This window comes from Haliotis rufescens, unplaced genomic scaffold (assembly GCF_023055435.1).
Source record: "Haliotis rufescens isolate VD_foot unplaced genomic scaffold, xgHalRufe1.0.p SCAF_49, whole genome shotgun sequence".
Classification (NCBI taxonomy): domain Eukaryota; kingdom Metazoa; phylum Mollusca; class Gastropoda; order Lepetellida; family Haliotidae; genus Haliotis; species Haliotis rufescens.
Window position 1 is genome coordinate 2,446,488 of NW_025964212.1, and position 24,214 is coordinate 2,470,701.

Consider the following 24,214-nt stretch of genomic DNA (forward strand, 5'->3'; position numbering starts at 1 on the left):
TAACAAGAATCGTTTTCAGACAATTTAGGAGAACAATTCCTCTAATTAGAAATACATTTCTCAATAAACATAACTTTAAAATTCTCGAAAAACATTTGTCGAGATATTAGTCTTATTCTTGGGCAAAAATTAAATTAAACTAAAACTATTTAGAAACAATCTTTTCCTGTGTACAATTTCATTCACAGCACTGAAGACACACCCCCAGTCACGTGATCATCTTGATCACATGACCTCCTAGTTTGGCAAGAGGCCAGAACGAGATCAGTCGGACGCTGGTGCGTTTTCGTTCACGTCGTGTTGTTGTCGGAATTAAAAGCTTATTGCTTTGATTTTGAACCGCACACGTTTGAAAACGAAACGTACATCAAGCATTTGGTAAGCATCATACAGTTGTAGATCAACTTGTTTCGTCGTCGGGATATCAGAACATTTTATGTTTACCGTCTGCCTGTTGCCAGTGTTGGGGTCGCATGGGCAACTACTAGGCCTTATAGGATGTAAGACTAGGCCAGTTTTCATACTTAGTGATGATTCAATTTAATTCACATGTCATTCCCCACACCTTATATACACTGTTGTGTACGATTTAAAGTGTTTTGTCAACATAGCGGTTAGCAAAAAAGCCATGTCGGCCTAACCACAGACCGATGACTACGTGAATGATTCAGGTCAACTAAAAATCTATTTTTCATCCGGAAATGCATTTGCAGATCGAAATAGAGACACGCATCACTGTTACATGCAACATACATGTCATTCTACAAACACTTGATTTCAGATTCTTGCTGCGTGAAGAAAATCTCGCTCACATTTCATTAACCTACGAAACAAGTCAACGAAAATGCAGAACACTATCGATTCTACTGTACAGTATCGATTAGCCAATTAGGTCTAGCAACTGATGAGATAAAGTCATGTCTATGCTCATATATAATCAGCCTATTTCTTACTAGGCAGTATAATGTAGACTGTATTGATACTCTTTGCAACCTATCCGGAAATTAGCACTTCTAAGAACAAGGATGATGTACTGTAGGATTCCAATCAGCTATCAACTAGGATGTCTTATGTTTACTGTTCATGTATTGTCAATAAAAGGACATGAGATATATGATAAAGGAAGGCTTTGGTCAGTATAGACCAGACTGATCATGGGACAAGATTGGGCTGTACAGGGTTCAGATTGGTTAAGTATCTTGGACATTTACTGAAGAATTTTCTTCAAATTGGATAGTTTAGTTATAATATAGGTCAAAAGATGATACAATTAGGAACATGCCCTAATGCAATTGCTTCCAGCCAAATATGTAATGTCTTGTACATGTTTGATATCTAATGGAATCTGGATGATATATTGTATGTGATATATCCGGGAGATAATATATATACTTTTCTGCAAAGGTCCGTGAATGGAGTTAGTGATAATCTGGTTCATTGAATTAGATCATCTTTCTGTAAATATTGTTCATGAAACAAACTATTGATAGATATAACTGTACAACGTGTGTGATATCTGCTCTGATATGGAATTGATATGTAAATGAAGAATATTGACACCAATGAAATTATGATGATTGCATCTCAATCCATGTGAACTTATGTTGAAAATATTTGTTAGTCTCAGTCAACATAATCAACTTTCAAATAGTTTATATATGTTGACAACAATGGTACTCTTTTACTAAGGACCTACTAGAAATAATGCTGCCCAAATTTGAAAACCATTGATTTGAACATGTTACAGTGATAGGTATTGCAATAACCCTTCAATGAAACCTTACATTGTGTACTTTTAAATACTGCCTTTAGTAGCTTTATCAATGTATTGATACTGATATTATTCAGTCTACTTTTCTATTCTAAGATTTCCAATTAATGATTGTCCAATGTCCAAGCAATACTGATAAATTGATTATACATAAGGCAACTACAGACCCATCACAATATATATTTTAAACTTTCAGCATGCTCAGTAAAACAACGGAAGTTGCAAATACTGAAAACAGTTTGTTTCCTGTCATTCACCTTAGGATGTTCATTTTGTTGGGAAATATAATTCTACTACCATGATTACCATGATCACAGACCCGTGAAGATCGGGGTTAGAATAGGTCTTCAGCAAACCATGCTTGCCATAAAAGGCGACTAAGCTTGTTGTGAGAGGCGACTAACGGGATCGGGTGGTCAAGCCTGCTGATTTGGTTGCAGCATGTCATCGATCCCAATTGCGTGGATCGATGCTCATGATATCAATCACTGGATTGTCTGGTCCAGACGCGATTATTCACAGACTGCCGTCATATAGCTGGAATATTGCTGAGTGCGGTGTAAAACAACAAACCAAACCGTGATCACAATTATACTGATGTTATGGCTCTATGCATCAATTGCAAGTAATGATGTCATTGATTGGAAAGTTAAGTATCAACTCAAAAGTATGACGATAGATAATGATTGACAAAATTAGTTATTCTGTATCTATATAGATGCATAAATTCGTATCTAGAACTAAGATTAGTCAACTTATTGTTAAACAATGCTAAATATGAACTTGGCTGATCTGTTAGAACATGTGTTAAATGTTTTAGATTGAATGTCAGAGCTACAGATAAGCTGCGTATTTGCGTAAGATACCCAAAAAATATTTAAAACCCAATTCCTTTCAATTAACTTGCGTACAGAAACGCAGGTATTATATGTATAAAAATAGCACGTGTAAATACCCAATGAAGCTTTTTCAGCATGTGTACAAATGTTTACTCATTTTGGGAAAAACACAGAAGAGTGATGAATAGATGAGTGAAAAAATATTGGTTACCCAATGAGGAATGTAATAAACCAATTAAAATAGAAACCATCGAGTAAAAATTCAATTGCTTAAAAAGTTATCTGGAGCTCTGAATATTCTTCCATCTTATTGTCCATCATAACAGTTGAAAATGATTTTGTCGAAGTGAATTATTGATTTTGTTTCTATATTCATCTGTTTGTATTGATACAGTAGGGTTAGAACTTTACACTAGCCTTCCAGGCCAGGGCCTGTACAAATTCCTGTGCGCTACTACAAATTTACCAATTTCCACATTGTTTTATCTTTTCCCGGGCTAGTAAAGCTTTTGAGTTTAGTTCTAACCTTGTGTAAATAGTATCATTATCAACGTAAACAAATCAATATACGATGGACCCGTGAAGATCCGTGGTAGAATAGGTCTTCAGCAACCCATGCTTACGGTAAAGGCCGACTATGCTTGTCGAAAGAGGCGACTAACAGGTTCGGGTGGTCAGACTCACTGACTTGGTTGATGCATGTCATCATATCCCAATTGTGTGGATCGATGGTCATGATGTCAGCCACTGGATTGTCAGGTCCAGATTTTATTATTTACAGATCGCCGTCGTATAGCTGGAATATTTCTGAGTGTGGTGTTAGGCACCAAATATACAAACAAACAATATACTATGACATCCCTAATAGCAAGATATGAATAATTTGATTAAAACCTATTTACGGTATACATAACAAGGGTTCACTCCAGGAATTTTCAGACATGGGCCCTTTATGTAAAAATTACAAATATTCCAGAGGTACACCTAGACTTGCCCATACAGCACAATGTCAAAATGCCCCATGGTATTTGAAAATGTGGGCCTTTTTAAACATTTAAGGGTTAAACATGTTAAAAGCACAAGGTCACACCCTAGAATTATCCCTGCATAACAATGCTGTTTGTTTCTTTTTTGACGCTGCACTCAGCCATATTATGACTATCTGGTTGCAGTCTGCAAATAATCGAGTTTCGACCGCAGTCTGGTGATTGACACCATAAATATCGTTCCATGCAACTAGGATGCGATGGCATGCAATCAACCAAGTCACCAGTTTGACAACCAGATCACATTAGTCAACACACCTCTAACAACAAGAATAGGTTGCTGGAGATCTATGTTCTCACCCTGATCCCCACGGGTTGTAGACAATGAATGAGTTATTTCATAATATTTTAGATTGATAACTGAAATGGACTTATCGCTTGGTGTCCTATTCAGAGCAGCCACATTTCGTGCTGTTAGGGTCAAAGTCTACATGTGTGGAATGCACTTGATTCTGTTTCAGGATGTCACAGAATGCCTTTCTGTTGAGTTATCTCAAATTAGTCACAAGTAAATATTTCTTCTTATGTTTTTGAATCAATAGTTATTTGTTTTATATATTTATTTATTAATTACCCACTCACTAAAGTAGGGTTTGGACAAGTAACTCGGGTATTCGGGTCGGGTGGATACTGAGTAGGACCCGGGTACCGACAGGACTCCCCGGACCCGTGGTTAGTCATGTGATATTTTGTTTAATGACAAAAATTATCTAGAACTCCATGGTTACACTACAAGTCACTAATGTTCGCATTTCTGACTAAGCACACATTCCTTCTGACTTTTATATGTTTGAATAAAGATAAAGTGACTGTCAACTTCAATGTATGCATAACTAGATGGTTTAATTTATACATGTACAGCTAAATATATTTTTCCAGGGCTACTGTCAAACTATTCCAAATCAGGCATTTTGTACCGATCTCTTGAGACCTATAGAAGGTACCTGGGTAAGATCAGGTAATAGGTAGTAGTCAAAGCCCTGCGCTAAAGTAGCATCTATTGTGTATGGTAGGAAATCCCTTCTTGATGTGACAATATGCCAGACAGGTCATCTGTGTGAACAATTTTGACAGATACAATGTATATCCTTAGCATGTCTATTTTTGCTTTTTAAGCTTCTTGTATTCACAAATGTTGCTATTGCAATGATTTGCGGATGATTGATTGATATTTGTTACATGTTTTGTTACTCATCAACTTTAGACATGTTCGAAATTAACATGGTTGCAGCCTGGTAATGTAGTAGTCTGAAATATTTATTATCCTGATAAACAAACTGGACGTTACTTTCAGTTAGAAACAGATAGTAGATATACTTGAAGAATGTTGTCTTCTTTCCATTTTGAGTAAAAGTTTCAATTATGCATTTAAACTTAACTGAATAATATCAATTCAGAAATTGTATTGCAGTGTTAGAGATTTGATGAAACTAGCCTTCTATGAGCTTGAAGTAACTATCAGCGCTTTGTAGCCTTGTTATTCATTCCACTTGCCTTGACGGACCCGTGAAGATCTGGGGTAGAATAGGTCTTCAGCAACCCATGCTTGCAGTAAATGGTGACTGTGCTTGTCGTAAGAGGTGACTAATGGGATTGGGTGGTCAGGCCTGCTGCCTTGGTTGATGCATGTTATCGATCCCAATTGTGCGGATCGATGCTCATGATGTCAATCACTGGATTGTCTGGCCCAGAGTCAATTATTTACAGACCACTGTCATATAGCTGGAATATTGCTGAGTGTGGCTTATGTCAACAAACAAACAAACTTGCCTTGACCAATTTATAAGCGATGCAGCATTAATGTCTTACCATGCTGTAATTACAAATTATTCTAAACTTGATTTGTCACCACAATCAATATTTATGATAATGTTGGCAAGTTTACAAGTATTGTCAGTTTGATTGGCATTCTAGAAGTTGATGAGCATGTTTCTATGTTTTCTTACATACAAGTATTGGGTTTAACTTTGTCATCTGAACATCTTTGTGTGTGGAGGTTGTGTGTGTAGAGTTTGTGGTGTTGTTTATTTTCAGTGCCTTGAGTGGTGCCCAGATGATTATGTTGGGCTCATCCAGGTGTCATCTGAAACAAAGAACATGTAGGATTACTTCCTTATCTGTGTCACTTTGATCATGTTGATCACAGCATGAAATGATACATGTCACAATTATCATTAGTACGAATGTGTGTTCTGAAGGTGTAGCTTCTTCACCAAGGGTTGAAGGGATCATTGTTTGCTAATATTCTTATTGTTCCTAATGCCAGTTGTATAGAAATGTTGTCATTCTCAAAAGATCTTCTCATGCGGAAAAATAGGCAGTTTTAAACTGTCAGACCAGGTCTAAAGTCTTGACTCAAACATCCTATTATGCTCAAGAACAATGATGACTTTTGTTGCAATAATTGTGTTTCGAAGGTTTTACACAAGAAAGGGGTATTAGATAATACAGATATTGCCATTAAAATTGGGGAAAGAGGGATTGCTTCAGGCTGTAACTGCTTGATGACATTGAATATCTTTGTTATTCTGTTATTCAATATATCAATACGATCAATCTGCCAGATGGCTTGGGTCATGGACTCCGGAAAATTATAATGAACCTTCATTTCTGCAAATATTCTGAGCAATATGACTTTTTTAATTATGAGTCGCCCGGCCCAATATAAATTGATAATTGACTCATTATTTCCACACTGTACCAAAAACATTCAAATGAACCTGAAGCTCTGGCAATCATGATAATGTCACATCGACATAATGAACTTCCTTTTTGTACATGTTGTACGAGATAAATAGCACTAACCATGCTAATGAGCACATTTCTACGTTACTACACAATTTTCTGATAAGTTAGTGTGTAATTTTGGCATGTTTTCTTAAAATCATATTTGTCCACACACTAAACATGCTCAAAGACTTCAGGGGCAAGTAAGGGTATGGTATGTTTGTTCTTGACTTAGTCACTAAACATTTTCATAACTTCAAAAATATTAGTGCAAATCATGAATTATAGCATCAGAAACCTGATATGTATTTTGTCATTAGTCTAGCATGGTGTAGATGATAGTGACTATTATTAATAATATTTCATTGTTGTTTTAGGCATCATCACTTGCACTTAAGGCCATGTGGTGAAAGTATTGTATTTACATCTGACCTATTTCAACCTGACATGGAGTCCATTTTTGTGACTTGTCAGTCAAGGAAAGTAAATATTTTATTCAAATTTATTGTTGTCTTTGTGATACTTTGTGATAAACTGATAATCCCTGTACATATCCAATGAATCAGAGTCTGCAACTTTAGTCACTGGTCTGAAGCCTGAGTCTTGTAAACATGGTAAAAGTCTGTTTGGCCTTGTATACGGAGCTTATAAGTAATAATAATAAGTATAATTATGTAATATGTTAACACCAATATCTACTGAAGATAATGTTAAAGTTTGTGCTAGTTGACTGAAAAGTTTTTGGCACAGACTTATTTTTGGTATTTACGATTTTGTGTGATGACATGGCAGGATGGTGTGTCACTGTGTCATTTGAGAAATGTTCAACTGAATAACCAGCTGTTAACAGAACATAATCAACATGTTATTATACAAAATGGAATGATCATTATAACTGTATTTTTAAGACTGCTCCATCTGTGTTCCTCCTAATGGCCTCTACCAGGTTGAATAAATGATACACACAAAATTCCAATTAAGATGAATGTCACATTAGACTTCTCATCAAGGTGCCATGTTAGTTGTTCAATTCAATTCTGATATTTCTATAGTTTCACAATTGACATTTATTGTTGGGTATAGAATTTCAGCACATAACTGTTCAGTTCCATGTGTGAGATAGGATTCAGTCATTTTAGATCCCAACTGGCTGGCAGGTAACATGTCAAATTCAGGATTATTGGTTGTATAAATCATTGTGTGCTTTCTCCAATATACAGACCTACGGAGATGTCATTAGCTTGTTTAAGAGATATATGTATCGGCCGCATTTACTATACATAGTCCCAGTCAGATGTCTGTTGACCAAGTACAATACCAGTCCAATGTCCTGTCCAGCCTGCCCAGAATATTTGTGTGTGATATTTGTTGAAGCATGACATCTTGTGGAGCGTGGAGAGCACACGTGTGTTGTTGCTAGGAGTCTCGACTTTTTCGCCCCACTGCTCAGTGTTTACCTCTGAGATATATATAGCGAGACATGACCTACTTCCATCCCAGTCAGTGAGCCAGTAAAGGCAGTGATCTTGCCTGCTCAGTGGACTTTGCCCCTTGAAAGGCTATATACCTGATTGTTACCTCACACTCCTCACTCAGTTAATTATATTCAGACCAGCACACCTACAAGTTGGTCACATTAGCACAGGTAGGTACAGGGTTACTTACTTTTCTCTAGTTTTAGTTAATTGAAAGTCAAAAATGAAACTGCTACAGAAGGAATACTGGATAATGGTTACACAATATATTGAATAATCTTGATTCGTTTTCTTCAGGATTTGTCTTGAATATTAGAGATGAATATGCATGTATGTGTTTATGAGATATTTGTGCTTGGTGATCACCACAATTGCCTTTTATTGTAATTATGGTTTGGGATTCTATATTACTGGTTGTACAAGGTATAATGGTTTGATTATTTGAGGGATGGCAGGTTGATTCAAACCATAGTATCTGGCTCTCAGTCTCAGGTTCAGATGACCCTTGCCTGACTTTGATTCCTCTTTACTGTGGTGTAGTATGAGACCTATTCTCATGATTATTGTAACCAGAAAAAGAATAATACACAGAGCTTATCCTGGCAAATAATCTGTATGGGAGAAAATCCCCTGTTTGTGGATGAATGGGTAGTGAGATTATTACAAAATATAATTTGTGTATGTTTACAACTTTGTGAAATCAGTAAACATGTTAAAGAGTACCCGTATTTATCATTCATCTATAAATATCAATTATCTTGATGCATTTGGATTATAATTTTACATATCACTTCTTCATAACAATTTCTTTGTGCTATGTTTTCAGACTAATAAATCAATTGGTTATTATCATGATCTTGAAAAAAATAACACTTGTACAATTTAAATCTTGTAGGTGTATGAAGGATTTACAGTGTTTTCATACTAAACAAGAGATGAGACTGAAAGTCGATAAATTTGGAAACCTTTCGGAAATGTCCCTGAACTTAGCAAATTGTGTGTGACCCATTAGAGAGCTTAATAAGACGTGACTACATGAGACTGCATTTACATTTTAAACAGTAAAGTTTTTTTATTTTGTATGTTCTTTGTCATGTTGTACCATAAACCAGTATACGTATTTGACACTAGCCTGCCCACCCCACTAGTTCAGTGGTATGCTTGTGTTTGGAAGATATTTCTTGGTCTTCGTAAGTTATCAATATTATTCAGTGTTGATTCCTACTATTGAAAGTGGAAAGTTCTGGTATTGGTTCTTTTTTTGTTTCATTTCCTCATACATTGAGATTGTGTGGATAGTGATTAAGCACCCCTTGAAATTTATTTTTCAAAGAACTAGTCCAGAGGACTAGTGGAAACCTTATTTCACTAGTTTGTAGCTAGTTAAAACAAGACATTTTCTATGTGTATATTTTCTATCAGTTTTTCTCCATTCCAATTTGTAGCAAAATTGAAGTCTTTTGAACTGGTTCAGAAGTACAGTCTGCAACTTTAGCCATTTTTCCAAAGCCCCACTCTAGTAAAATTCTGCTGACTAGTGTGCTCAACTAATAGTACTCAATATTGTCACAATATGATCTGCTGAAAACAATGCCAAGAGCCACGTTTGGGCTATTTTGACTCAAAAGTTTTTGGCACAGCCTGGAATTATAGCCCTCCAAATGCAACTAGTCAGTAGGTCAGTACCATCATTGGATATTTACTTGTGCTCAGCAAATATGGTGACTAGTGCAATTTTGAAGTCTGTTATGTAATAACCAGGGACATAGCTCGGGGAAATTGAAAAGTAAGCAATCATATTTATTAAACACTCATAACTAGGGGTGAAACGATGCATAGGTACACCGGTTCATCATGAGTTTTCATGTGACGATACGATACACAATACATTTTTTTCTGTATCGTTACAAGATGATACACTTGCTAAAAGACATTACCTACTACTTGTAAAATCACACCCGGCATTTTTGTCTGTCAACTATCACGAAATGTGTATTAATTAGGGTTTCAAGATCACTACTAAAAAAGATAATGTTTTGAACATGCTCTGAAATAATTCTAGGCAAGAAGTTTTCATGTGATTTGATGTAAATATGCATATCAAGGTATATATCATCGTGACCGTATAGTATCGTGACCTTGTTGTATCCTTTCACCCAAACTCATAGCGCTTATAAAAACACACAAGCAGGCCTGTGTAAAATATCTAAAACAGAGATATCACAAAACATGCTTACCACCTTCTGCACATGACTCATTTTAAGTATAAAACAGTTTGGTTATTGTGATAAAACCCATATATCCTCATAGAATATAAATTGTCAGTACCAGAGAATAACCATTCTAGATTATCCCCAGCGAAAATGATTCCATTTGGCATAAAGGGCAAAATTAGCTGTGAAAATTAAATGAATGTACCGTTGAAAAGCTGTTATGACACCAGGTGTTTGCGAGAAGAGTAAAGGAAATGTAACAAGCAAACAACATCGAACCAACTCATCAATGACAATTTTGATACTGGTAGGCGCGTCACCCTGTAAATTAAAAAAAGTTCATGTAACTATAACAACCGACTGAAAGAAGAACACACAAAAGTACTTTTTTTTAAATTATTTATATTATTTTATTTTTGTAATGATTTCAAAGTGTAAGCACTTGCTTTTTGTGCTACATGGTAGCAATGCTGGTAACCATAGTGATTTCAGATTATCAGAAGGACTTTGTGCTTACAAATGCTTCAAGATTACAGCCTTGACCATCCTGGCCCAGTTAGTTTGTCAGCACATAATGTCTTGGAGCAGTCCATTAGCTCATAATCATGAAAAGATCTGTGATCAGTGTGCCACCTATTGACACCAATGACCAGTCCATCACTGAATGACACCAATGACCAGTTCATGATTGACAAGTCCATCACCTCATGTGTCACTGACAGTCAACTCCTTAACTCACTGACATATCCAAGCCCCTCATGACATCACTGACCAGGTACTCCTGTTCACACTCACCACCTGTACACGTGGGGACAGAGTCCATAGTACAGCATTGATGTGCTGATAAGGTGTGGTTATCACTGGCCAGGTCACTGCGTGTGTCAGGGTCACCTCGGAGTCTGTATTAAACTTTTACTGGACTTTCTGTGCATGTCTAATGAAACTGAATTTTGTTTCTTTTTTATTTCTTTTTTGTTGTTGAAAGATTAAGTCCCTCTTACCATGCAGACTGCTTTGTTTGTCATTTTGCTATGTATTAAACACATATTTTTTCACATCACAACACTGAATGTTTGCATCTTATCAATTTGTGTAATTATTTGCTTTGAATTTGAGTAAAACTGCTTTGAAACAACCTTGGAATTGAATTGGTTGAGGACAAATCTGTACTAACCCTGATACAGTAACTGTGCTTATGTGTCAACTTGAGATCATGAATTCACATTTCCCCTCCGTTTCTCAGGAAAAGGAGAATGTTAATATAAGGAATAACCTACACTCAAATCTCCTTTGTGAATTAATATTGCAAGTGTCTTGCCTTGGCACAGAACTTACAGAATTTATTCAATCAGTACAGATAATCCTCACTTGATCCCTGTTAACATGTTCACTGGGTATTACGAGGACTGTTTCCCAGAGTTGTGTGGCAGCAGATATAATGTAAGTATATTTCTAATGATTGCTAGTGGCAGCAGATTGAGGCGCTTGTTAATTAGAGTGACCTCCCTTAGTTGTTTTACAGTCCAAGCCCTGTCCCATCATTTGACACCTTCGTTACCCTCCCGGTATAGAGTGCTCCACTGAGAGTAGCTTGTTTACAGTTGTCGATGCACTTCTGGGATTGACCATCTCATTTGAGATGCTTCACAATTTCTAGAAGGATGGCTGTGCCTATATAAAAACAAGACAAGTGCGATTCGAGGTTTTCTACGACTTGCATCTTGTCTACTTGCCCAGTGGTGAAGGGATGCCTATAGGAAATCATCAACTTATTACCTGTTTAGTTATCTGTTGATCTTGTATGGTTATTTACTGATTTCATTATTTAGTTCTGTACCTATCGAATTCGGGGTTCACCTTAACATTTCAACTTGGAATCATATCAGAAAATTATACCAGCCAGTTTTATCAGACAATTTAAAAAACTAACTAGTCTTTGATAGCCAGTAGTCACTATTAAGGTTGTATATCGTGTATTTCATAGAATGTTACTTTGGTTACCAGTGATTGTAACAATTCAGTATTACCACATGTGAAAAAAACAAATGCGCAATGAGCATTATGAGTCTTTCCTTTGCATGTAACCAGACTGGTATGGTCACTTCCCAGGTCATTGTACTGCAGTCTGTCGTATCAAGCTTGTAGTGGACTCTCATGTGTGATGTAACAAGTGATTGTTATCATTAAGTGCCAGTTGTTTACCTGACCCAGACAGCTAGGTGATGTTGATAACCCACATAAGGACTATCAGTCTGTTGCGTATCTCTCCATATGTCTGTGTAATTACATAAGGTATCTCATATGCTAGTTTCAATGATGTTTTCTGTGAAGTGAGGTTAAATGTATCGCTTGATAGTTTTGTCTGTCTGATATAGGTCAAGGAACTGTCACCTACATCTTTGTGATACTTAATCACTTGAAATTCAGGGCACAAATTTATGTGCTAGTGAGTCTATTGCAGTCTGTAGGAAATAGTCAGTTTATGAAAGATTTTAATTGGTGAGTGAAGTGACTTCACCATGAACACTATGTGATATTCAAGTAAGCCCTTGTCTGTGAGATGCCTAATTGTGAAAACTTGCGATGTCACACCAATTGAATGAGAAAAGGTTAGGGAGCATTCATTTGATTTGTAGAAGTGGGGGATGGGAGTGATTTTGTTTTGAGAACATTCTTATTTTCCCCACCAAATATATCCAACATGTCCAACAAACTTTTTATTTGCTGAGCACCTTCAGACAATCTATTCATGTCCACTATTAACATAAAGATATTAGGGTATTTCTGTGAGTTTTTTAGAAATAACTTGTTTTCAAGAAAATACAGTTATTAAAAACTAAAATTGGAAATTTGAACTATTAAGTTTTTGTACCACTATGAACAAACTTTATTTTGGGCACATTTCTGAACAAACTATTCATTAAAAAAATTGTTGTTTAAAAACCCTTGGTTGCAACAAAGTCATGGAGAAAGAATTGGTTCACTTTTTAATCTTACAGAAGCTTAAAACTGTTTTTATACACAATCTTGTTAAAGAGGACCTGTTTTGTATATTTCAATGGTAATGGTGCCGATTTCCAGTCTGTCCAGGCATATTGTAAGAAGTGCCTTGTTTGAATCTGATACATTGTTTCTGTGTAATTAGGGTAATCTTGTCTGCTGGTATAAACTGGTTCCTGCACAATCAAACTGTTGTGTATGGAGTAGTGTTTTAACGACATAGTTTGAGTCATCTTATCCAATACATGAAACTAAGCAGCTGATAACCATAGACCAAAGTCAAATAGTCTCAGATAGGGCATTTTTGGTCAAGTACAACAGTGATAGGGCAATATGTAATGCAACCACATTCAGAGCTCCAGATAAGCTGCATATCTGCGTAAAATACGCATCAGAAATGCAGAAAAACGCAGTGAAATAAAATTCAAGCGTATCAAATACGCAACGAACATTACAGATACGCTACAAAAATAAGACTAGTGCGTATCATCGAATTATTGTGAAGTAACCCTGCGTATTTGATTAGCAAATCAGCAACTTATTTTGAAATTATATACAGACATTCCGTCAACCTTGCCAAACTCCACAATGACAGTTACATCATGATCATTTGCCATCACACATTCTTGTGGAACTATCGCAGTATGTTTGAGTCCCATAAAGCTCTCGAACCCACAGGACAAGATTGCAGGTACTAGATGAATAGTGTTTTTAAATATTTAACTTTAATAGCCACATGTGTAAAAACTTGTGGGTAACAGAAATTTGAATACCCAGATAGAATTACTGATACCCAATGATTTTAAGATGCATGGGTAAAATACCCACAACACCAAAACCTTATCTGGAGCTCTGCACCTTTGAGAACTTTGTACCGTGACTTTTGAAATGTCATGCACAGCTGATGTGGAAAGCAGTCACATGAATTATGACAAGGTCACGGTGACTCCCATGAGTTGTGTGATGATTTAATAACCGAGTATTTAAGTTTGTCTGCCGGCCTTTCTGGCTAGGTGACCACTTCCTTGTTGTTGTCCGTATCAGTGTTGCTGGGGATACAACTTGCTTCCTCGTCTTTACTTATGTACAATTTATTAAACAACATGTTGGGTTTGTACAAGCATTAATCATATCCGTGAGCAGGTGCTGTTATGTGGGTGCTCACCTCTACAGTTACCACACTAGATATATGAGTGTGAACGTGATGATGACAGCATCAGGAACCAGCAGTAACATGTGCTTGGATATTATGATGTAACTTGTGTTGTATCTTACTTAACCTGCCCTTAACCATGTTAAAAGTTTTTATTCAGCTCACCTGCTGTTACCATTCTTTTGACATTGTAATATCCAAACTGCTCTGAATTATGTCATATCCTTCTAATGATGACATTTCTTGTTTAAATCATGGTGATTTTTTAAAAATAAATATTTGAAAACATTTTGAGCAAAAGATGTATAATCATTCTCTCAAAAGCTACAATTTTGTGTGAATGATATTGTGTATAAGCAGATTCAAGTTTGTTCAAGGCATCATATTCGGCAGTCAACGTTGTTTTTCTCAAAATGTGTTGTACTAGAAGTTCTGAAACTCAGCATAAATGTTTGTCACCATAATAAAGTTTAAGTTATGTGAAATCATCCAAGTATATAATTTACATTTTGTAACAAATTATGAACAAAGCCATATGATAAAGAGTGCAAACTTAGAAAAGTATATATTAGACCTTGTCGACCCAACCACATACTGTACAAACCTACCATCACCTTTCATCGAATTATCTACATACATTGAGAAACAATGAAAAGGGTAAATAAAACAAGAGAGAAAAGGAGGTTTTCACATATGGTTGCTCAAGAAACGGTTAGAGTACTATTTAGGAGAGGTACAAAGTTTCACAAATCTATGCTTTGTGGTATCAAGCTAGCCCAAACAGTACACAGACAGTGTATAAGTGTGACTGTTACCCCTTGGTCGGTCAGAGACAGAATTCCCTTTCCTTTGGAGGTAAAACCAAGGGTAAGGGACCTGAGGCCTTTCAAAGAGGGGTTTCTTTTTGTGATAGGCTTCTTAAAAGGTCCTTGACCCTGTGACCCCTGGTAACTCCCACACTAATATCTTTGCCCTTTTAGCATGCTCTGAGATATCTTCTCCTCTGGTACTACTTGACTGATGAAGCTAAGAGTTGTTATGGATGTTCCTTCTAATGATAATGATAAGAAGAATAAATAGTGTCATTAGGTCACAAGATAACACTGCTCACTAAAGTTACCTTTTTCTCTTATGATATTAATATTTTTATCACTTAACTTGTTACTTGTTATCACTAAACTTGTCTTTATTTTGGAATAGGGTAACTTCTTTTATGAAAAGACTTTGGTCAAAATTAGAGGAAAGGTGGTGATTGGGCTGGTTCCATGTCTACATGTGATGTAACATTCCCCCTGAAATATATATTCGTCTCAGAAACTGCAGACTGGAATATTCTGTAAATTTGTGACAGTGTTTGTTTATGGGGTTTTGGTTAATAAACATGATAAAAGGCATCCAAATGGAAAGGTTTTTTTCAATTGGAAATAACTGGTAGAGAAGGTATATATACCATGTGTACAAAATCAGATGTGTGCTTCGTGTAATTATCCAGGTCAGCTACTGTGCGGAGGTACTATCTTTGACAATATGTCTTGATATTCATTTGGAAATGAGTAGTGTTAATCATGTTACTTGCAATCAACTGTTGTTGATAACTTGATATGTTGGTATAAGCAGTGAGAAAGAACTTTTGTTTCCCCTTGAAAATAATATTATTAGTAATTGTTTCCAATTTGCATAATCATGTTCTCTGTGGTAAGTTTTTGTCTGGGATAGAAATATGCGATAGCCGGCTAGCCAAGACACTTGATCTAATGTTAAAGGTTCCCTTCCACATGTGGAGGAATTATACACAATGCATATATGTTATCACTATTTGGGCAAGTATACGTTTCAAATTGGTCCAGACTCGATTATTTACAGACCACCGTCATATAGCTGGAATATTGCTGCCAGAGCACCGTGATAAACAACAAACAAACAAACAAATTCAGGACAATATCTACCATTGTAATGGTGATCATTGATGCACCTCAACTCATCAGCCTAAATCCCCAAACTCAGTCAAGATCATTTAGTTCAGTAAGCATTGCAAGCATGATGTTCCTTGGGGCAGTTACAAACAGCGCAATATGTTACTCTAGAATGTAAGTTTGTGGTCCTGCTAGTAGAGCATATAAAGTGTAAAGGTTTATTTACAGATATACGCTATGATCATGATGATACAGGTTCACTGTCTTATTTGCAGTATTATACTGATTGTATTACCAGTGACTTATGACACCCTGGTCTTTCAGGCAATAACATCCCGGTTTCTGCACTGTGATAATGGCAGAAGCTCATGCTGCTGTTGCCTTCTCCTTCACCGTCACCCCAGATGGAGTCAATGTCAACCTCAACCATGAGGCCATCAAGGCAGTGTGGGACAGTGGCATACTGTCATGGAAGAAGAGAATAGGACGTATGAAAGTAAGTTGACTGTATCGGGTTATAAATAGATATTTAATAGCATGGGCATTGTTGATAATATTATACATGCAACAATGCATGTCTGCATAACAAGTAAACATTAGTGAATTCTATGAAGTGCGTATGATATGAATAGAGGAACTATCCTTCTGTTGCTTGCTTTTTAGCATCTTCCCGAGGCAAGAGAGTTAACTGACTATAAAAGGCTGGTATTATGGAGTTACATTTTGGCTGGACTAATGAGCAATTGGAAATAGCCACCGGTGGTGCTCCGTTTGAGCCCAGGAATTCCAGCCTAGTTCAGCAAGGGTGGAAACTTGACTTTTATAGTCAGTCAACCCTCTTGCCTCGGGAAGATGGGTTTCTAGTGTATGTAAGAATCAGTGTAAACATATCCAATCAAGTGAGTGAATGGCTGTTGATTGTGTCATTGTTCATGTTCAGGTGGCCTTGAGCAACAGCCTCCAGGGCTGTGGTGACACATGGCATTGTAGTTCACTTACAGCAATTATTACCAACATGTTCCCTGCAGGCACACACTGAAAGCAGCAACTTTCAATTGTTACATTATTGGCCCATAATAGCCATGATTTGGTCCATGGTTCACAGATCAGGTTCTTGCATCATGTGCATGAAGTTACATCCACAGGTGTTAATGATATTTGGATTTGGGATGTTTTGTTGTTGTTCGGCTGAATACTTGTCAAATATACATTGCAAAGTCACATGGTTTTAGTTTGAAAAGAGATGATGTAACCACCAGTATAAGTAATCACTGTACTTAATTTGACAATTATTTAGATTGAGAAACATGAAGAATGATAAAAAAAACATAGCAAGTCATTCTTTGTTTGTGAGTGTTATTATCTATAATGACTGCTGTAACTTCAGAACAACTTCCATAATGGCGTGTACCCAGCATCCCCGATCTCACTGGTCTTCACCCTCACTCTCATACTGGCTCTTGTCCTGGGAGGATATGACCCTTCCTATGGCTGCATCTCCTACATCCAGGCACATATACCACTGTAAGTCTTGGTGTTGTCAACTCTGTTGGTTAATAAATGAACCTTTGTTTAGAAGGCATGTGGAGATTTGGGGCAAGGATACAGGTCACCACCACCAACCTTTGCTTGTAAGAGGCAAGTAAACAGATCAAGAGGTCAGGCTCAGTGACTTGGTTGATTACATGTCATCCCATCCCAAGTGTGTGGATTATGCTTATAATGCCAATAACTGGATTGTGTGGTCCCATTATTTACAAACCACCAACATATAGCTGCAATATTTCTGAGTGTGGCGTTGAACAAAAGTTCCAAAAATCCACAATTTGAAAATAAGTTGAAAGCGGTTTACAATTGCAACAAAATCATTTTGTGTAATAATTGATCACAGCATTGAGTATGTAGTCTCTAGCCTATGCAGACATTTTATGATGGGAACAATGCTTTCAGTGTGAAATATACATGTTAGTGTAAAATTAGGTAACATTCTGCACTTTTGGCAGTACAGTAAACTATGTTAATCATGTTAAAAACGAAAACGCTAATAATATCGAACTGTTGGATATAACAAACTTATGTTTGGTATACTGTATAATATATGCTGTACATATGCTTATAACGAACTACGGTTATCCCGAACTAATATTAGTGGTCGCTTTGAGTTTGTTATAACCGTAGTTTACTTTACGATGTATTGACATCTAATTATTCCCTCTAAACCAGCTGAGGGGGCGGTCAGGTAGCCTAGTGATTAAAGCGTTCACTCATCACGCTGAAGATCCGGGTTCAATTCCCGACATAAGTACATTGTGTGAAGCCCATTTCTGGTGTCCCCAGTCATGATATTGCTGGAATATTGCCAAAAGTCGTAAAACAATACTTACTCTAAGCCAACTGACCAAATTAAATAAGAACCATTGAGACAGACTCTGTGGTCTAGTGGTAGAGCATCTGCTAAGAGAACGGAAGGGCCGTGGTTCGATCCCTGTCCCACAGCATTAAGGGGCTAAAACAAGGACTGGTCGATTCAGAGTCAGTATACTGCTTCTGAGTGGAGTATTCATGTGAAACTGCTGCATGGTATCTCAGTGGGCTAGCACTAAAAAAATCAGCATTAATCCGGACTAATACAAACAGACACAGACACACACACCCATCCCTGTCTATTATAATTGAGCCATCCCAAACTCTGACACTGATATGTACATATGCTTTTGTATTACAGGATCACTCAATGCAAGTGATTTTGAGTAGGTATTTGTTTATGTTAATGAATACGAACATTTTCCACTGAACTCTACAGGAGGGTCTTGTTGTTGACATCACTGCTATAAGACCCTTAGTACAAATGGGAACTCAAATATGATATCCAGCGACAGAAACAAACAGTTTTAATCCACTAGTCCTTATAATGATAACATATAGTAAAACCCTTGAAAAGAGCAAATTTCTACTTGTCTATGGGGCAGTTTTGTAAGGACAACAGGACTAGTGCCAATTTTTATCCCCCGCCGGGCCAGAATGGCCGAAGGGGGATTATGTCGTGGCGCAGTCCGTCGGTTTGTCTGTCCGTCTGTCTGTCCGTCCCAGAGAGGATACTAAGCTTGTGAAATCAACTCCTCCAGGTTTTAGAGAATATCCCTGACACTCTACACACAGGATGTCGACATGTTGATGATACGCATATCGCAGTCCTGTTTCATTTCGACTAATTTTGACAGAGTTACTGCCCCTGTTTTACGGAGCTTCATGAAATCTACTCCTCCAGTTTCCAGAGAATATCACAATATCTAACTATAACTATAACTATAGTTAGTTTCCTTGTATAAGGCTTTTGTGGGTGAGCTACATCCTTATGATATTAGCATTCAGACTGGATTACTCCCAACAAAATGTTCTGCACAATTTGTTTCAAATGCAGTGCCATCTACTGTTGTTATTTCATAAAATACAAAGAAAATATAAACTCGTTAAAAAAATTCATGCGGGGGATGTTGCGCTCTCAGAGCACTCTTGTTAACACTGATATCAATGTTACCTTTGCATGTTTTCTGTGACCTTGATTTCATTTGGCAAGTTTGTGATTGCTAAATGATTTCTACTTCAGCCTTGGAGTAGGCAGCACATCCATGTGTCTGTATGTGAGCTGTGTGTTGTTCTCCACGCTGCTGTGGGTGGTCGTCATCTTAGCCATACAGTACACACTGCGCTTTCTCCTTACCTACCACAAATGGATATACGAGGTGCGCGGACCCATCTCACTCAGGACCAAGATCTGGATGGTATGTATGTCTATCAGTAACATGTGTCTTCATTTCTTGCAGGTAACACTGCTTGTAGAGTTTTGTTTGAGCTGTGAATGGTCTATCAATTGCAGATTCAATCCTTCCTGACAAGTAAAAAGATTATGTCAAGGGGTTATGATGTTTCTTTGTCTGGCAAACCTCAGTCCTTTGTAAACATGTGAAAATATTTTCACACTGTTTGGAATTTTTTTTAAATTACCCTAAACATGCAAAAGATTGAGGGTTTTTTTTGGGGGGGGTGGGAATTATTTTTAGTTCGACTCATAATTTACCGGTACTCCGAAAAGTAGTACAACAATTATGCTCAAAGTAGGATGTGGTTACCATGTCAGTAACACAGGTTACACAATATTTTGCCACTAACTATGTCCTATGTCATTAAGTGTCATGCTTTTTTGTTCATCCCAGGCCTAAGTTCATCAAAGAATTCACTAAAAATAGGAGTCTTCGTTATTGTTTACAAATTTTGAGATCAATAAACATGATAAATACTATGTTACTTTTTTTAAGATTATGGATAAGAAGTATTTTGACTAGTTTTCCAAGAGCAAGGGAAAACATACCCCTTAATAAATTTTTGTCACTTTGTATGTGTTGTATTATTTATCATGTTTTATGTGGTGTGTTTCAGGGTCTAGTGCGAGTGTTTGGAGGTCGAAACCCTCTCCTCCACAGCTACCAGGGTTCACTTCCCAAGTTGTTTGTCCCGCCACTGGATGGCACATTGTCAAGAGTGAGTTATACATGGACGTCACTGTCATGATTCATCTTGATAGCTGGCATTAATCCAGTAGGCATTGTGTGTTACTGTTAGAATTGGTCCCCAGCAAACTATGCTGTTCACCAGAGGAGACTAATGGATAAGATGGTCAGACTCGGTGACTTTGTTGATTTTTGCGTGTCATCGTAATCTGACAGCTTGGATGGTTGTTCACCGTATTGATCACTGAATTGTTTGGTCCTGACACGGTTATTTACAGGCCATTGTCATGAAGTATTGCTGACTGCGGCTTTAAACAACAAACAAAGAATTATTATATTAATTATTCTGCTACCATGATGAATTACCATCAGTTTATAAGTTCTCTGACCTGTCTTAAGAGCTGGCTCTGATGCTGAAGCAAATGCAAATTCAAGAGTAAAGATACTTGGTGATATGTAGACACTGTTGTCTTTCAGTACCTCAGATCTGTTCGGGCTCTGCTGGATGATGAGAAGTATTCTCGCATGGAAAAGTTGGGGCAGGAGTTCCGCAATGGGATTGGGACAAAACTGCAGCGCTACCTACTGCTCAAGTCATGGTGGTCTGCCAACTATGTGTCTGACTGGTGGGAACAGTATGTCTACCTCCGTGGACGTTCACCTATCATGATCAACAGCAACTTCTATGGCATTGTAAGTCCAGAGTAACTCTGTGATAACTCTGACAAGCACATGAAATATAGCATGAGGATTCATGGCATGACAAACACACTCTTTTGAAAATTACACACTTTTTGTTTGAATATTTTTAGATAAATAGGAAAAAAAGTAGACTTTAATCTAAATACCTGAAACCATAATTCTAATTTGCAAATGATATATGGAATGTATTTTTAAATCAGAATTATTCCCTCCAACATAGAGATTTTGTGAAATTGTCCGTATGGTCTTTGTTATATGCAAGGTCTGTGTAAATTGTAAGATAATTACTTGATCACGCTACATACGTTTTTTTTCAGGATGCTGTGCTAGAGAAGCCAACAGGTGTGCAGGTGTCACGTGCAGCCAACATCATCTACGCTATCCTGCAGTACAGACGTGAGGTGGACAGGGAAGAGCTTAAGCCGGTAACTCACAGATGATGCTCTCAACTCATGTATAAACATACTTGATCCATGTACAGGTAGCCTGCAGGGGTTGAAAAATACCATTGCCCGACGCATACAAAATGAACTGGGTCAAGTTTCACGAGAATGTAATCATGTGATCATGTTACGATATTTCATTGGCTAATATTTTGTTAGTGTCACAGAATGGCAATCTAATTTGCATACAGTTACACCAGTCAACCAATGGGATTAATACACTTCGATGTCAGGCAGGTCAACAACAATGAGAACCAGGTTTGTTTCATTGATAGATCGTAGTAACACTTCCATATATGTCACATGCTTCTTGGAAATTGAATGATGGACAGTTGACTACATTTCTTGGAAATTGTTATGCGAGGTAGGTCTAGTGGTGACTTTAGAAGCTTCGCTTGGCCTAGCTTTGATGAAATATTTTATTTGAACACAAGTCACGGTAGAGGCTCACACGCTCTTGATCGCGAAAATGTTTTGACACATAAGTCAGGCCATAACAAATATGACTTTTAACGAGTCAAAATTATGGCATTTAAGATACAGTGATCCCTCGCTACAACGCTACCTTCGGGGTCCAAATTATTGATGAGCGTTTTGGATGATCAGTGATTTAACCGAGGTCGAGTTGTAGGGATTATACAAAATAGTATACATGCTCTGCCTACCTAACATGATCTACGTTGCATGTTTCAGAGTTTAAAATAAGATTAGAATAGAAGTTGTTTATGATTCATAGTGTAAAAAAAGATTTATCAAGTAATAATATGCTCTTTAAAAAAACCCACATCGTACCCAGTCAGCGAATTCAGGTAAATAAACAGGTATAACAAACTTGGTCAATACAAGTATGAAATATGATATTGATATTTGAATTTGATATTAACATCACTAGATGTTTACTATTTTAAATGCATTTCCCGCTCTCCAAGGCATTGTTTTATATGCAAAGATTAAGATTACCGTGTGTATTTTCTCTAAGCCGGAAATGGCAATCAGTTGTGCACACATTTCCTCCCAATATACTGGTGATTCAGTTAAAAAGAACACAATGATACAACTTCAAAGAATTTTGATGCAATGGTCGGAAGAAATTGTATCTTAAATTATTATTTTATTAGGAATAATATATTCCAATATCGTGTTATTTAAGTTGCAGTTTCCACTATATAAATAAAATTATAAGAACCATAAGCGTAGCACTTTGGTACAGTTGATGTGCAGGATATTTTTTTGCATATGGAACAATTTGACCAGTCACCGTAGGGACTTCACGCGCAACACGTATTTCGATTGCAAAAATGTTATGTTGACATTTAATAGTCAAACTGCCTCAAATATTACTTTTAGCTGGTCATGGAACGGCATTTCTGATATGTGTATCCATTCTCTTGCAACTAAAGTTCATTTCAAGGCTTCAATAGCGGTAATCTGACCGTGGTTGCTGTAAATAACAGTACCGATCTACAGATCACTTCGTATACGATTGGGCCGAAATTATTGTAAACATTATTATAATTATTGAATGAAATGTTTAATATGATTAATAAGATATATTGTAAACATTAGTCTAGATAAACAATGAACACATTATATTATATGATATTATAATAATAGGATTAAATTGCATACTTCAGTTCAGGTTTGTTGACTGGTACTTCCGGTGTTACGCGATCGCGGGGATCAGCTGATAATGTTTTCTGAAATGGGGGGGGGGGGACATTATGTCAGTTGAGTTTATTAAATATGTAAGTAAATTTTGGGAGCCATGCGTTACCGCACTATAACCAAGTTATCGCTATAATTGTACCTCCCAGTACACACTACCTTCACGATCTGACAAATTTTGTTTGTGTTATAGATATTGTTGAACAAGGCTATTCCACTGTGTTCTGCTCAGTACGAGAGGCAGTTCAACACCACACGTATTCCTGGCCTAGAAACAGGTGAGAACATCATAGTTTAGATTGTCAAGCAGACATACACCTTTTGTGGAAAAGGAGGTATCTGCGTACCATTGTCAATCTGTGATACCAAGACTTTGAGACTGATACACACAGTGAGATTTTGAAACAGACACTGTGACACTTTGAGATAGAATGTGAGATCTGTATCATCACTGAGACTGATATTGTGACCACTTTGAGACAGATACTGTGGAGTAATGACTGAGATTGACATTTGTGTTTCAGACACCCTGGTCCATCACAAGGACAGCAACCACGTCGCTGTGTATCACCGTGGCAGATACTTCAAAGTCTACATAAGGCATAAGGGCAGGTTACTCAAGCCCATACAAATTGAATCGTAAGTCTCCAGATATTGTGCTTTTGTTAAAAAAAATTGAAGAACTATTTTCATTGTTAAGTTGTGGTTAGCTCCTCCTGATTTAATTGTCTTGTGTCTTCCCACCGTATCTGATGACTG

At 37.0% G+C, this 24,214-nt stretch overlaps 1 protein-coding gene across 3 annotated transcripts in view; it reads left to right on the forward strand.

Annotated features, from left to right (window-relative positions):
* Nucleotides 1–227: 227 nt before the first annotated feature.
* The window catches only part of LOC124115676 (carnitine O-palmitoyltransferase 1, liver isoform-like), a 36,459-nt gene continuing 12,472 nt past the window's right edge, over nt 228–24,214 (forward strand). For 2 of the 3 annotated variants that reach the window (XM_046476745.2, XM_048383465.1), the window contains exons 1-9: nt 228–378; nt 16,462–16,633; nt 17,525–17,661; nt 19,745–19,919; nt 20,575–20,676; nt 21,123–21,338; nt 21,665–21,772; nt 23,649–23,733; nt 23,980–24,094. In XM_046476745.2, coding sequence (XP_046332701.1) covers nt 16,493–16,633; nt 17,525–17,661; nt 19,745–19,919; nt 20,575–20,676; nt 21,123–21,338; nt 21,665–21,772; nt 23,649–23,733; nt 23,980–24,094 — 1,079 coding nt within the window. In that variant the 5' untranslated portion in view covers nt 228–378; nt 16,462–16,492. Of the gene's footprint in view, nt 379–7,878; nt 8,029–16,461; nt 16,634–17,524; nt 17,662–19,744; nt 19,920–20,574; nt 20,677–21,122; nt 21,339–21,664; nt 21,773–23,648; nt 23,734–23,979; nt 24,095–24,214 lie in introns of those variants that run through there. The other variant, XM_046476744.2, reaches the window with a different exon arrangement.